Source organism: Dipteris shenzhenensis, chromosome 9, assembly GCF_047967505.1.
Source record: "Dipteris shenzhenensis isolate YYH24624 ecotype China chromosome 9, Dip_SZ_1.0, whole genome shotgun sequence".
Classification (NCBI taxonomy): domain Eukaryota; kingdom Viridiplantae; phylum Streptophyta; class Polypodiopsida; order Gleicheniales; family Dipteridaceae; genus Dipteris; species Dipteris shenzhenensis.
The window spans coordinates 40,048,659-40,064,535 of NC_141604.1; the positions used below are offsets into that span (position 1 = coordinate 40,048,659).

The 15,877-nt window shown below is 43.3% G+C and overlaps 1 protein-coding gene and 1 pseudogene across 1 annotated transcript in view; one reads left to right on the top strand and one right to left on the bottom strand.

Moving 5' to 3' along the window:
- LOC147898631 (phragmoplastin DRP1E-like) overlaps window positions 1-12,097 on the bottom strand; it is a 42,319-nt gene extending 30,222 nt beyond the window's left edge. Inside the window, exons 1-7 of the mRNA XM_087379401.1 lie at window positions 11,965-12,097; window positions 11,672-11,804; window positions 11,461-11,524; window positions 11,274-11,378; window positions 10,391-10,492; window positions 1,039-1,089; window positions 891-952 (exon numbers count right to left, since the gene is read on the bottom strand). Coding sequence (XP_087235527.1) covers window positions 891-952; window positions 1,039-1,089; window positions 10,391-10,492; window positions 11,274-11,378; window positions 11,461-11,524; window positions 11,672-11,800 — 513 coding nt within the window. The 5' untranslated portion in view covers window positions 11,801-11,804; window positions 11,965-12,097. The remainder of the gene's footprint in view (window positions 1-890; window positions 953-1,038; window positions 1,090-10,390; window positions 10,493-11,273; window positions 11,379-11,460; window positions 11,525-11,671; window positions 11,805-11,964) is intronic.
- LOC147898632 (uncharacterized) lies at window positions 6,860-8,097 on the top strand (annotated as a pseudogene).
- Window positions 12,098-15,877: the final 3,780 nt, after the last annotated feature.

A 15,877-nucleotide genomic window follows, 5' to 3' on the forward strand; every position in this document is an offset into this window, starting at 1 on the left:
AGAGAAGGGTGCATTAAGGTTGCATTGAATGGTAGATGCATGGGTCATAGGGTAAGGGTAGGTGTAAATGGGAAGATGAAACTTGAGTGAGTGATCTCAAGGGACATTAATAATAGGGTATCACCCTTCATTGTGAATCTCACGTAGCATTCTCTCTATTCACCTTGCATTCATCCGCCATGTCTCTCCCACCTTGCATGTAGGTCCAAAAGAGAAACAAGTTCTCACGAGGGCGCTCTTTCCCCAATGGAGGGCCAATTGGCATTCAAATCCTGCATGCATTGCACACATTCGCATTCTCGAGAAGTCAGGTTCTTCATAGGTTACAAGCTCTGACACCACATGAACGAAAAAGAGGAAGGCAACTCTTATGTATGGAAGAGCTCAATGAAAAGGAATGGGGGTTTTATTACAGCAAAGTATGGACAAGAGCACATGTGTAACGGATGGGAAGCTTGAAGGCTTCAAATGCTTTGGAAATAGGAAAATCCTTTTGGTCTAGCACATGACTGTTGTGGATAAGAGCACATGTGTAGCTGATGGAAGCTTGAAGGCTTCAAATGCTTTGGTAATACAGACAATCTTATGGTCTAGCACATGGTGGTTGTGACACTATCCAACACAATACAAAATAGGAAAAGGTAGAGCACAGCATGCATTAGATTCAGACACTTGCACAAAACGAACTTTAAACTGCTGTTTGACATTCAAATTCTAGAAATAGTGTAAGACCCCTATGGACAACGGAGAGCTATATGCCAAACTCCTCCAACCCCCATACAAAAAAACGCAAATGATCTATCAAAAATGGAAGAGATTTATTTGACAATAGAAGGCACCGGCAAGAAAGAAGGTGAACTCTTCATGTGATCATGCTTGAGAAACTGCACCTTTTCTACATATGACCGAACCATGTTCTCTATATCTGCAACAATGCTTTCGGGTTGTCCCTCTGAAAATCAATATCTTCAATTAGTGTCTTGGCAAAAGTTAAAACCTGGAGTCCTTCACCTATAGGTGTAATGTGCAGCAACTTACCAACAGCAACTTTTGTCAACCCAGGCAGATCAATAAGTGTCAAGTTCACCACTGCAAAATGAAGAGAGTCATAAATCATAGATAACGCTTAAAAATTCATTACACAAAAGGACGAAAATCAGTAAATACTCCTACTAACTAACTTATCAACCCAGGTTCATGCCAGGACTTCTGGTGTTCCCATGGAATCCTCAGGTTTATTTCATTATCATTATACCCAAGTTTTGTAAAACTTCGAGAAAACATCTGCCATCTTTACTTCACACCTTCAAAATGTACCATCACATCCCTATTTAAAACAGGCAGACACACCCACTGCAGTATTCACGCAAATCTGCAGTATTCATGCAAATCTACACAAAACACCATGCTGAGTTCTTATAACTTCTGCAAGAATAAGTGGGGCTAGCAGTCCCAAGATCTCATCAGAATTGCAGAGAGAACTGTTTTTTCTCACTTGAAAATGGCAACACACACACACACACACAGAAATGTTGGGGTAAAGGCACATTGCCACCCCTTTATTAAAGATATGACACCTATGACTGTCTTAGGACAGTCATAGGGAAAAAAACCTAATCCTAATAAAACCTATGAGTTTGTGGTGTGGCTCATCACTTCACACCCGCATGTTTGGAGTCTTCTCTCTCTCTCACTCTCTCCCCGTGGTTCTTCTCTTCCTAACCTTCCCCTTCAACTGGTATCAGAGCTATCTATCCTTCCCCCCCTACCCTAGCCTACTCACCCCCTCTATCTATCCTCAGCTCAGCGCAGGGCAGCGCAAGCAGCAGCGCGGGCAGCGTGCAAGCAGCGCGTGGGTGCAGGCAGCGCGTGGGCGCAGCTGGGCGTCGAATCGCGTACGGACGTACGGCCGTCCGTACATCCGTACGGACACTGTACGGTCGACCGTACCGTACGGACTGCGACAGGGAGGTACATTTTTCGATTGGGAGCAGCGCAAGGAACTTCTGCGTTAAGGATCTGCGTCAAGGAAGGTTTCTTTTTTTGAAATTTTTTTTTCGTACCCTGCACAAGTACACGAGCTGAAGTACAGCTGGTACAGCTGAAATACGAGTTGTGTGCAGCACGAGTGCAACTGAACGTGCATCTAGGCACGCAAGCCTAGGAAGCATTCGAGGAGGAAGAAGAAGAAAATCTCCAATTTCGAGAAAAGTACAGCAGGTACAGCGAGGAGATTTGGAATTTTCCCGAGGTGCATTGCATTGCGTGAAGTACAGCAAGTACTTTTCTTTTATTTCCCTCCTGTTTGGAGGAGGACTTGTGCACAGATATCGGGATTTATGCATCTGACAGAGGATATATGCTTTTACTGGGTTTGAATCTCAGTTTACGGGTGAGCAGATCATAGGGCTTTTGCCCGGCAGTTGATGCCTTGTATGCCTTGAGGTAGTGTAGTGTTTGTACGTTGGGATCTGTGTATGTCACTTCTACACAGGGTGTCAAATCAAGGGGCTTTTGCCCAGATTTTGCTTGAGAGCACTTGGGTTACTGTCAGAGACCTTCAGATGCCTTCTATCCCCTTGGCAGAAGGGTGATTGCTTGGGATTTGTCCCATTTTCTGTTGCAGGTTTGTGACAGGCTGAAGTGTCTGGAGCCTCTTTTACAGTGAACAACACAGTGTATGACAAGTGGTTTATGCATATAAAAGCAGTGCAATACCTCATCTGAGGTGGGAGAAGTGATCAGGACAGCAGTGCTTTATGCTTCATCATATGATGATGCACTGTTAAAGCACCTGTGGAACAGCTGCAGCATTCTGAAATTACTGTTTTATGCCTATTTGAGCACGGTACAGTGTGTCAGAAGGTACAGTAACTGGAGGGAAATTTACTGTTTTCCTGCAGATTCTTTTGACAGTAAAAAACAGCACTATTGTGAGTGCTTCTGGCTCTTGATAGAGCAGGTTTTTTCTGAGAAATCAGAATTCTATTCAGTCTTTTTTTTTAACTTACAGGGAGTCAGGTACTTTCCTTATCTGATATGGCATCAGGGGGAAGTGAATCATCAATTCTGAACATAAAGAAGTTGGAAGGGGCACACAATTATGCATTATGGGCAGAACAGTGTTTGAATGTACTTCTGCTTAAGAAGATTTCTAAGCCCATAAGGGTGAAGGGTGTCAAACCATCTGGGATGTCAGATGATGAGTGGGAGGAGCTAGATCTGTCCACGAGGGCTGCTATCATGCTTACTCTTAGTGATTCTCTTGTGTACAATGTTCAGGCTGAAAAGACCTCTTATGGTGTATGGCAGAGGCTAGCAGAGTTGTATGCCCAAAAGAGTTCAGCCAGTAAGGTGTATTGGTTGAAGAAGCTGGTTGATCTCCGCATGAAGGAAGGTACAGCTATGACCTCACACTTGAGTGAGTTCAATGCCATCTTTACACAGCTGATTGCACAGGGGTTGAACCTTGATGAGGAGTTCAAGGCTACTTTCTTGTTGTGTACCCTTCCTGAGAGTTGGGACACTTTCAAGACCACCTTGTCTAATTCGAATGTCACTCTTATATATGCTGATGTAGAGAGCTCTCTCCTCATGGAGGAGATGAGCAGGAAAAATAATGCGGGCAGCAAGTCTTCAAATGCTTTGCAGGTACAGAAAGAGGCAGGACTCAGCAGAAGGGGAGATCTGCTAGTAAGTCCAAATCCCGAAGTCGGTCCCGTGGTAAAAAGGATATTGAATGCTTTTATTGTGGCAAGAAGGGACATGTGAAGTCTAAGTGCTTCAAGTTTATACGGGATCAGAAAGCCAAGAAGGCTGAAGCAAAGGATGCAGGCAGTGGAAGCAAAGGCAAAGGCAAGGTCAAGGTAGATGACTTGGATGCAGTGAATGTTGCAACAGAGGACAGTGACAGTGACAGACATGAGGTATTATGTTCTTCTGCTGTAATTGCACACACATTGGTTATTGATGGCCATGACATGCACACCTGGCTCTTGGATTCAGGTGCTTCTTTTCATGTTACTCCTCATAAGGAGTGGTTTACTTCTTACACAGGTACTCATGGAGTTGTTCACCTTGGGAACAACTATGCATGTCAGATTGCAGGGATTGGCAGTATACAGATAGTATTCCCTGATGGACGGTCATTTATGCTTGATGGTGTTCGCCATGTGCCGCAAATCAAGAAAAATCTGATTAGCACTGGCTTGTTGGATGACAGTGGTTACCACACCACATTTGGGGATTCCAAATGGGTGATTACTGATGGCCAGGTTGTAGTGGCTAAGGGTTATAAGAGTGATACCTTGTACCCTCTTTATGTTTCCAGTGTGGGTAATCATGTTGTTGCCATAACCGAGCTGCCAAAGGTTTCATTGTGGCATAGCCGGTTGGGACACATGTCTGTTAAAGGAATGCAAGAACTGTCACGTTTGGGTTATCTGCCGTCTCTTTCTTTTTCAGATTTGCCTACTTGTGATCATTGCATATTTGGCAAGCATTCTGTGACTCCTCATAAGAGGAGAACTCCCCAGAATAGAGCACCGCTTGATCTAGTGCACACTAATTTGTGTGAGATGCCACAGTTATCACTAGGGGGTGCAAAGTATTTTATTACTTTTATTGATGATGCCACACGCAAAGTGTGGGTCTATTTCTTGAAGCATAAAAGCGATGCCTTAGATGCTTTCAAGAAGTTTGTCGCTCAGGTTGAGAATCGGACAGGTCGCAGGCTGAAATGCCTCAGATCCGATAATGGGGGTGAGTATGTGTCACATGCTTTTGTGCAGTTTTGCGAAGCTAAGGGCATCAAACAGGAACTCACAGCCCCTCATAATGCATCTCAAAATGGTGTAAGTGAGCGGATGAATCGAACTATTCAGGAGAAGGTTCGATGTATGTTGTCTTATGCTGCATTGCCCCATGGCTTTTGGGCAGAAGCCGTGCAAACAGCAGTTCACATTATTAACAGGTCGCCAAACAAGGCTTTGGAGTTGAAAGTGCCAGAGGAGGTGTGGTCTGGCAAGCCACCCTCATATAAGCACTTACGTGTGTTTGGCTGCGAGTGCTTTGCTCATGTACGCAAAGAACTGCGCACCAAACTGGAGCCAAAGTCTTTCAGATGCATCTTCATGGGTTATGGTGACGAAGGTGAAATGGGGTACAGGTTATGGGATCCCGTTAAACGGAAGATTATACGCAGCAATGATGTCATCTTTAAAGAGGATAGTGTACACAAGGAACCCGTGCAACCTGTGGAATACAGGAGGGTTATTTATGATGATGTTGGACAGCAAAGAATGCCCATTTATATGCAGCAGCAGGCTGCTGCAGATAACCCTGTTCAAGAGGGTATACAGGCTGGAAATCAGCCAGATGATTTTGCCAATGATGCACCACTGGATATGCCAGCAAATGGGGCTGTAGAACAGCCAAATATGGTGGTACAGCCACCCGTCATGCATGACAAACAGGCTCTGCAGGGAGGTACTGGAAGACAAGCGACTTGAGCTTGTGAAAGTGCATACTGATGATAATCCTGCAGATTTGCTCACTAAGAGCTTGCCTACAGAGCGGTTTGCACATTGCCGCCACATCATGGGATTAGGATGAGACCACTCTTATTTTATGGTCTTGTATACAGTAACTGTATATTGCTGTTATTTTTATTCTTTTCTCCCCTTTAGGCATATTGGCCTTTAGGTGGGAGGTTGTTGGGGTAAAGGCACATTGCCACCCCTTTATTAAAGATATGACACCTATGACTGTCTTAAGACAGTCATAGGGAAAAAAACCTAATCCTAATAAAACCTATGAGTTTGTGGTGTGGCTCATCACTTCACACCCGCATGTTTGGAGTCTTCTCTCTCTCTCACTCTCTCCCCGTGGTTCTTCTCTTCCTAACCTTCCCCTTCAAGAAAGATGCTGGCAAAAAGGTGCCCTGGAGGGGGGAGCTGCACAAATGTATCAATTATGATAGACCAATTGCAAAAACTTACAAAAAACTAAAGAGAATTGCATGTTTATCAATAAAAATAGGTTTGCTCCCATGGCACCACTAAAAATACCAAGTTTATTCACAAACATTGCAGCAAAATCATAACAAGATATGTGTGATCTCCATTACAAGAAATTCCACTTGAAAAACATAATACCCAAATTGTATTGCACACAACATGATGTCATCCCTGCTTAAGTTATCAAGCAATGCAAGTCGTGTGCATAAAGCTAGCCTATGAAGCTAGATGTAGCTTTTCAGAAATATTTTCTGCATAAGAGACTCCACATCAAAATGATCCAGGCTTTCTTGGGTAGTAATCAATATATACTTTAGCCAAGAATGCAAAATTTCCAGCAACAAATGATGGGGGGTATGCCGGCTGAACATGTCAACATGATGTATGCAAACATGGGGATGCAGCCCGGAATGCAGATGGGGATGCCAAGAATGATGAGTGATTCCATGAATATGCCACAAATGCAGGGAATAGGACCTCGAATGGTCAATCCAGCTATGGGAGTTGGCAGTAATGCACAGAGTTTGGGCCAAACCACCTTATTTGCAGCCACAGGTGTATATTGAAAGACTATAAAGAGGGTGGGGCTCCTGTAAAATTTGAGACATTCAATGGGACTCAAGACAGGCTGAACGCATTGACTTTTGTGCAACAATTTGATGCTGCATATGCCCATGGGAACTTCACGGAGTCGACAAAGGTCACGAAGGGAGCCACATTCCTCAAGGGCAATGCACTTCAATGGTGGACCAATTTGCTCTTGTAGGATAAAGCCCCTAATACTTGGGTTGAGTTCAAGCAAGTTTTCTCATCTGCTTGGCTCACCACCACTTGTGGATATAATGACAGCATGGCATAAGCTGGATGCCACGAATTGTAAGAACCTCGAAGAGGAAAAAAAAAAGTTTTGGGAAGCCTTGCTGCTCGTGAGCTCTTATAGGCGTGTGGAGCTGTCCGAACAGAAATATTGTTGTGGGCTGCCAAAGGAAATACAGGACTATTGCACCCAAACCAAAGTCTCCAATATGTCCCAACTGATAGAAAATGCCATGATAGCTTATGCCCTATTACAAGGGAAGACTTCAGGCTTCAAGGGCAGCCACCAGCCCACCAAGAAGCACAAAAGTTTAGGGGCAGCAAGCAAGGAGATCACAAGCATTTCAGAAGATTTTAACAGCTTGTCAAGTCTAGTCTTGTTGCAGTACAGAGGCAAGGATCACCTCGAAAGAAATTGTCGGAGGAAGAGAAGAAGGCCCTCTCTGATGCCAACAAATGTTTTATATGCAAGGAAGAGGGCCACCAAGCACATCAATGCCCACACAGGAAGAGAAAATTTCCTTCGTCAGATCAGAGTGAGAACAGAGGAGGAAAGAGGGATGACCAGCGCAATAAGAAGCCCAAACCTATTGCTGGACATAAGCCAGATGTCACTGGAGCCATACAGGATGTGGATGCCACAGAGTTATGAAGAGCATGGGGTAAAATCCGTGACCAGACCGCTTTATTCTTCTTTGATCCAGGCACGAGAGCCAATTTTATATCGCCAGAGCTGGCTGGAAAATTGGGCATAAAGGCAGAAGAGATAGGGCCAATATGTACCGCAGATATGGCTTGCCCAAGGCACAGTGAGTCAGTTACACCGATCATTGGGAAGCTCCACATGCACATTCAAAGCTACGTGGACACTAAGGAGTTCTACATTATGGCACTGAATGGGTGTGATGTTTTGCTGGGTATACCTTGGCACCACAGGAAGGGAGCACTTTTGAATGCCAGAAACAGAACTCTAACTTTGACTCACCGAGGGAAGACTCATGTTTTAGATGCTAAATTGAAGGGAGAATCCATTCCAGTTGTATCGGCGTCAACCATTTCAAATGTAATGATAAAGCATCTTTCTGCGTACTTGGTTTTTGCAACTGAAAAACAGCAAGCAAAAGAAAATTCTAATTTTTCTAAGCTGGATAAAGAGAGGACAAATTTCCTTTTTCAGTTTCGCGAATGTTTTTCTGACTCCTACCACAGGAATTACCCCCAAAACGCCCTCTGCCGACCATGCAATAGATGTAATTCCAGGTAGCAGCCCGCCAAACAAGCCCCCTTATAGGATTAGTGCAGCCTAGTAGGAGGAGATAATTGTAGGCCATCTTCTCCCAGTTCTAGTGATGCCCTATAGGCCCTGGTATGTGCCTTGTAGGCATTGGTATAGGCACTTAGTTTATTGTGTGCCTTTTATGCCACATAGGACACTTAATCCTAGGTCTAGGTACAAGTACTATGTACTTTGTTTTTACACACTACTCAAGATTGACGTGATGGTTGTTTCCTTCGACTCTTTGTACCTTGCACTTCCTACTCCTCCATCCGTACAGTCCGTACGACTATATGGACGCCCGTACACACAGCCCGCACAATCAATGTACCTCTGCCGTTCTTTCGTATTTTCGTACCTTCGTCGTATGTTCCATACAACCGTACGTTGGATTCCGTATTATTGTACAGCGTCCGTACACAGTACATGCTCTCAAAAAATCTGTATCCCCAATTTCCCCTTGGCTGGAAATCATTTCTACACCCTTGGGGGCCTGGGCAGAGGATAGGAGCAGGAAAGAGCTTGCCCCTCTCCCATAGACAACGGGTATGGACATTCTGACTTCCTTCTGGTTTGCTTTTACAACCTTGAAAGCTTGTTGCTTTGCATTTTGTTGTTTGGATTTCTTTCTGGGCATTACAAGCTGTAGGTAGATACCCACTCACAGAGGGTATGCCTGGGTGCCAGAGGAACAGATTGGTTGCAGTTTGATGCCTTGAGGCTATTTGAGCATTTCATTTGCATTGATGCCTTGTCACAGTCAGGTGACACAGTTGTTGAGTTATGCCTTAGCATTGACCCTAGCATTGGGGTACTAGTGGTGCACTGGAATTGGATGCAGGCAGAGGCCAAGTGTTGGCTCTGGTAGTGGAAAAATGCAAGCAGAACAGTATAAGGGTGCGCCCTTCTTGTAAAGCATTTTCCATTTTTCAGAAGAATTAAATAAATACCGAAAGGGGCGCCAAGGCATTTGGGGCCAATGGGTGTCTCGTGTGATGTTTCATTGAGAAGGGGCATTCTAGCCTTCATCCAGTTATCCTCGAGTTATTTCTAAGTGTTTTTCAGTGGCAATTAATTAATGGAAGTGATTGGGAATGATGCACTGTGGCTGTAGAAGGTGTGAATGCTAAGCTAGTTACGGTTTACTGCCCTTTAATTAACTGAACGCTGGTTTCAAGTACGTCTATTGCCCCACCCATCATTGAAGGCTTCAGATCCAAAGAAGCTTCGTGAATTATGACATAAAGACTAAGCTTTTCATGCTCCTTCGTGAGCTGAATTAGTTAGAGCTGTTTGTCCATTGCACCAAGGCGGGAGAATGAAAAGTGCATTCTAGCTCTATACAAACACAATAACTTGGTGGCACCTATGGGACATTGAACATTATGACTCGCATCTATAGCAGTCAAATATGGTTGGAAGCAAAATTGTCGGAAGGATGAACATAACTCAATTAACGTTGCCATTAGAGAACAACACATAAAATCAGATCCACAAAAGAGAGATCAAGTTTAGAGAGGAATAGAAAAATGGCAACACCGCATGTGACGGATGCATCCATTGGACAAAACCACTCACTTGAGACACGTTGGCACGTGAAGGGTTAGGATCAAATACCATCAAGACAATGACTTGGAGATCTTGCAATGGTGGAGACTCACAAACATGTCCTTTGTAATTTGCAGCATTGTCCTCTTACAAGACATATTTCACCAGATTCTAGAGGGACAACGTCTCATTCAACTAGGAATATATCCTTTATTGCCCAGTGTAACCCTTAGGACACTTACTCATTTGAGTAGGAATACATCCTAGATCGCCCAATGCAACTCCTTTGGACGATGTCTTATTGGACTATGAAAATATACTACATCGCCCAATGTCACCCTTTGCCACATTGATGTTGCAATACACATGGGCCACAGCTCAAATACATTAGCTATGAGTGTCACAAACAAATCCTTCACAAAACCAACCCTTCTCCAAAAGAAAGCCGCAGAAAAAATTAATCAGACAATCAGCTCATGCTGTAAATTCTATCACCAATCCTTCTCCAAAAGGAAGTCCCCCAAAAAAATTGCCAGATAATGAAGCTCATAAAACCAATGTTTTATATTCATAAAACCGATCCTTCTCCAAAAGAAAGCGTCCAACAAATTTTACCAGATAGTAAACTCATGTTGTAGGTTCTGGACTGTTGAAAAAGAGTTATACCACACAGAAAGTGGTGAAAATAGAAACAGTGAACTGTAATTCGAAAGCCAGGTTTTTTTCAGCTTACCATGGGGTGAGTAAATGCTCAGGTGAATTGGAATTGGTGATATCTGCTTGCTTCTGCCCGTCACTCTGTCTGTCTCATCTGAAATTTCTTTTCTCACAGCACCTGCAAAGTTCTCACCAAAGGTTCAGAGCAAAGTTGCAAAACTAAACCTCTCAGACAATCATGCCTCTTGCACGTTGCTCTATCTCTGAATAAAGGCTCACACCGTGGGCTTATAACACAAATATCTCTCTCTCTCGCTACAAACACATAGAAAGTACGTCCGCTGCATCTGACATGCCTATTACAAGAAGATTGGAAGAAGGTACAAAACGGAGATTCCTAATCGAAAAGTTGGGATCAAAATACAAACCTTGTACCCAAGTTCATGAGCCCAGAAGATAACTGCCAATTCATAGGACGAGACTTTGATATTAAGAAGACAAGCCTCAATATAGGCTATGATAGTAGTTGAGAATGACTACCAGGTTTGGATGAACAGATGGATATTGACAAAGAAGACAGGATGCCGATGTGCAGCATCGAAGAGTTAGAAAGTGAAGGACATATTTTTAAGTGATGTGGAACGTATAAGAGCTTAAACACTGTATTGTGAACAATGTGATGCCAAGGAGTCTTCGTAACCTTTGAGGAAGAACCAGCCCGCTACATTAAATTCAGAAATTGCGGACTAATCGTTCCTTCAATATGAAATTAGTGAGCCAATACGTAATTATTCATGAAAAAAAGCTTCTCTAGACGTCCTGTACTTCTTGACCCAAGGAACCCGCCAAGTACCCCGTTACAGAGCATTTTTTACCTTGGTCGCACTAATATGAAATAAACGAGGCTGATGTACGTACCGACGTGTTCTGAGGCCTTACTCTGTAAAAGAAGTACTCACCAAAATCTGTGAACCTCCTCTTAGGAAGATGAAGAAACTCTGCATATTCACCCCCATCATCTGTTTTGTGCAATTGCAAAACTAGTGGCCTCCTTGTCACAATTCCTGACATCAGAGATCAGCGATTTCAGAACGGCTTATCTGAGCTCCATCAAACATCCACAGAACAGTTAAGCCCTTTACCAACCTGAACCCCGCGGAAGAAAGTCCCTTCCAACTATGCTCTCGAGAACGGAGGATTTGCCAGAACTCTGCGTCAAACGAAAGAACGTTACAGTTTTATCCGTGTGAAAGCACTGGCCCTTACTCGACAACATCAACGGAACGAAAAATACATAACTGATAGACGAGAAAAACATCAATTAAGAAGAGCGAAAAATTCTGGCAAACGAACGGACCTGGCCACCAACGACCACGACTGAGGGTAAAGACTCCCACAGTGTAGGTAGAGCATTATCGCCACCGTAATCACCCAAAGCCGTGCAGGCTCTCTGTATTCGGTTGACGAGGCCGATCAAATTCTCCATGGTACTACGTCAAGAGGTAAGATGGTGTGAGGATGAAGAGGCAGCCATTGAAATGAAGCTGATAAGTAGAAGAAAGGGCAAAAATGTTTCCAGGGTAATGGCGAAGGGAAGCTGATGATAAAAAAGAAGCGGGAAAAAGAAAGGTGATGAGGAGTGATGCTTACATGAGATTGATCGATGAGGCAAACAAAAAAAAAAAACCCTAAAAAGGAGCAGAAAGCGGGGCAAAGCGAACGCCAACAAAGGAAGGCGGATGGAAATTCGAGGCGAGATACAATCAGAGCTTAAGAGAATGACAGCTGGGGAAGGCAGGGCACACAAATGACATATAAAATGGAGATGATGAAGATCAAGACTCTGGCTTGCATGCTCTTCTCAATTCACAATACTTCTCCCCATTAACTTTAACCCAATTATCAAATTTTGACACACTCAATCAAAACGTGTGGGGACATACTCTTGACAAAACTAACTCCCTTTTTGGCCTGTCTTAAGTAGGCTATATTCACGTTTCTGGTCTTAAGAAGCTAAAATTCACTTACTTTTGCCTGTCCTCTCGGTAGCCTTAGCATTTGGCAAAGCAAAAATTAAGCATTTTTTTAATTGCTTTTTTTTTAATTTGACAATATGTTGACTCTTCTTCATTGGAGTTGAATGGAGACTTTAAAGTGGTTCACTCTCTCTCTCTCTCTCTCTCTCTCTTTCTCCACACCATTTACTTTTTGTTACCTTTTTGTTTGCTTTTTTAAATCTTGGACAAGCCTTATGAATGATTAAATATCATTCACCTTGTTAAAATATTTCTAGCTTTTTTGTGATCGGTTGAGGCTCCACTTTTTCTTCCCCCCTTCTCTCTTGTTTCTATTTTGGTCCCCCTTTTTCTTAGACACTTAATGTCATTCCAACTTTTTCTCCTTCTTTTCCTCTTTCCTATTGCGAATCCCTTCATGGCAGGCCACTTGAACTTGGTTCAAGTTGTTGTTTTTTTTAAGGAGAACATGCCAGATTTTATTAGTGCGGGGGGTCATTCTTGCACAACAAGTTGCCAACAGCGGGGCAACGCGAATGCCAAATAACAAAGTGATTGGTAAGGAAGGCGGATGGAAATTCGAGCCGAGCTAAAATCAGAGCCCTAGAGAAGGACAACTAGGGGCAGCGCACACAAAATGAATTCAATGATGATGATGCAGACGCCAGCTTGCATGCTTACGAGAGTGTCTCGACTCAAAATACTTCTCCCTTCTTTCTATTCAAATTAACTAATCCCATTAACCACAGTTAAATCGAATAAACAAGAGTCACAAGGTGCAAGATAGGGAGACAAGGGGTCAGTCGAGTGGAGGAAACTCCACTTTTCTAAGGTTAAAATCACTTCTGCTTTAGTCGAGTACCTAAATGGCTACTATAGCCTACCGCTAGCGGGGCAATGCTAACAAACCTTGAAAAAGCATGCTTTTCATTTATCAATAAGACATTTAATGAGAACATACTAAGATAAAACCAACTTTTTAAAAAAATTAAAGGAGAACATGTCAGATTTTATTAGTGCGGGGGTCACTCCCACAAAACCCTGTGTGTGTGTGTGCGTGTGTGTCTGTGTCATATCTTGGAAACTAGATTTGGTCTATGAATTGTAGTGCCAAGTGATGGCATAAAAGATTGTAGCAGCTTTGGTCCAACAAACTCCCTCTTCAGCCAAGTTTTCTATGGTAGGTGATGCTTGCAATTATTTCGTTTGGCCAACTCCTAGCACATAGACATATTGCTCCTATTGTTTGTTAGAGATGTCTAGCTCCAAGGCAATCCTTGCTCCACTTTCTCTGCACGTGCCCAATGACTCATGACTTTCTCCTTTCTATAGTAGTGTCTGTGAGACCGGTCTCCTACCACTTGCTTTGGTATGTTTTTTTGGCTTTTTGGTATTTACCCACCGCGGAGGCATGAGTTTGATCTTTTTTTCATTTGGGTTTGATACTAGGGACTCTAAACTCTGCGAAAATACAAAAATCAGAGATTATTTGGAGGTTCTACTTTTTTCGAGTTTCACTACTTCCAATATCACTCCAGCAATCTATCTATGGTGGTCTATGTGGTCATCCATAGATTCCTTTGTTTACTTGTCTTACAACGAGATCTTTTGATATTGTAATTGCATGTTCCCTCTTTGGAACTGCTTATTGTAATATAAACATTATAGGATTTCACCCCCAAAAATGTGTGTGTGTGCGTGTGCGCCCGCACACATGTGCATGCATACATGTGCGTGAGCGCGCATGTGCATGTGTGTGCGCATGTGCGCCACACGCAATGAGATTTTTTTATATTGTAATTGCATGTTCCCTCTCTGGGGACCGGTTCTTGTACTATAAACATACAAGGATTTCACCTCCAAACATGGATTGAGAGAATGAAGGGCCCTTGTTCAGATTGAATTTGATTTTCACTTGCAATCGCTGCTGGTGGTGCTCCTTGTCTGGCAAAGCTTGGGCTAGCAAATCCCTTAGTAAAATGATCAACATGCAAGAAAAATGCATTGTGGCTACAATGGCTAGATCTAGTAATGATGCAAATGTTGAGTTGAACTCTTCCAAGCTAGGGAAGAGCCAACTTTAGGGAAATCAAAGCGCAAAAAATTATATGCTATATTTGGATCTGCATGGCGCATCTTTTCAAAGTCAGGCCAACTCTAGCGGCAACTTAGGGGCATAAATGTTGGGTCAATTTGTCATTCAAGTCCGCGTAGCAATATGTTGTCTAAAAAGTTACATGCTTTAAAAATTGCATGTGCCATTGAGGTTGGATTTCGGTATCAATATCTTCATGGGGTACTAACTTATAATTTGGCCAGGGGTATAGCCCCCTCGAGTATGCCTAGCATGTTCTCACTACCACTTGTGAAAGCTATGCTGAATGAGTTCTATTAGTGCCCTCACCTCCATGATGTCTTTCCAAGAAAGATGAAAGCTTTACAACTTCCCTTTCCATTTGTTAATGGTCCTATTCTTCTGGCGGCTGCTGTGTGACTCCCTCTTGTAGTTCTTCTTCATATGGTCCTTCAATATATGATAAGAGCATAGGTTTGAGAACATTATACTAGTGCTTGGTACCCATGTCTTCTTGTCATTCTCCATCGGCTGGTTGCCCTTACATATCACTTGCTTCTTGCTGTAAGGTGGAAGGCTAAGTGGTAGTGCTTGTGCTTGCATGGGTGCCTATGATGGCGGAGCTTGGGGACCTATGCCCGGTGCCTGGTGCTGTATTTGGATGTGAGGGAGAAGGTGGAGGTGGGGCGAATGAAAAAAGGTTCCAAGCCAAGTCCATATCTTGGTCCTGGACTTCCGTGGGGTAGGCTACATGAGAATCATCAAAGCCAGTTCTGAAGCATATTTTGTAGAGCATTCATGATATTGTTGAAAGAATACTAATGCCGGTTGGTGGATACCGCTCGCTTGCTTCGGCTTCATTGTGACTGCATGCCTGCATCCATTCCAGACTGCACTGAATTATTTCAGGATTGCAGGGAACATCTTCGAGGGCGATAGGTTTGACTAGCTCTAGTAATGGCATAGTCATAAGATAATTTGTGGAGTCTCTAAGCACTCTGCACCATACCATAAAACTATATACAATTGGGTGATAGCATAGGGTCATGATATCCATGTCCTCTTCCAAAACTAAGTCTTCGTGGAAGTAGGCCATTACTAGGAGTGGATGTGCTTCTATTATGAAGTTGTAGAAGGCCTCATTGAGGTCGTGCAAGGTGTGTGTGTTTGCAAAATCTATACCATGGGGGAGTAGTGTAGTCGTGAGTGTGTGAAAGAAATAAGCGTACGTCTTGAGAACGGTTCATGGTGTGAAGCAAAGAATAGATGCTCGGGATTTCCAGTAGCCTATCGTGGATGGAATCCTAGTCTCGTACTAGAGGAGAGGGCCACTTGTAAGGCCTAGACTTGGTGTTCTCTTTGTTGAGCAGCCACCTAGAATTGTCTAATTAGAGCAGCCTATTGTACTACCTATAACTCCAGTGCCTCTTTTCCCACCAATACCAATGCATGTTTCTGTTGCTCGAGTTCTACA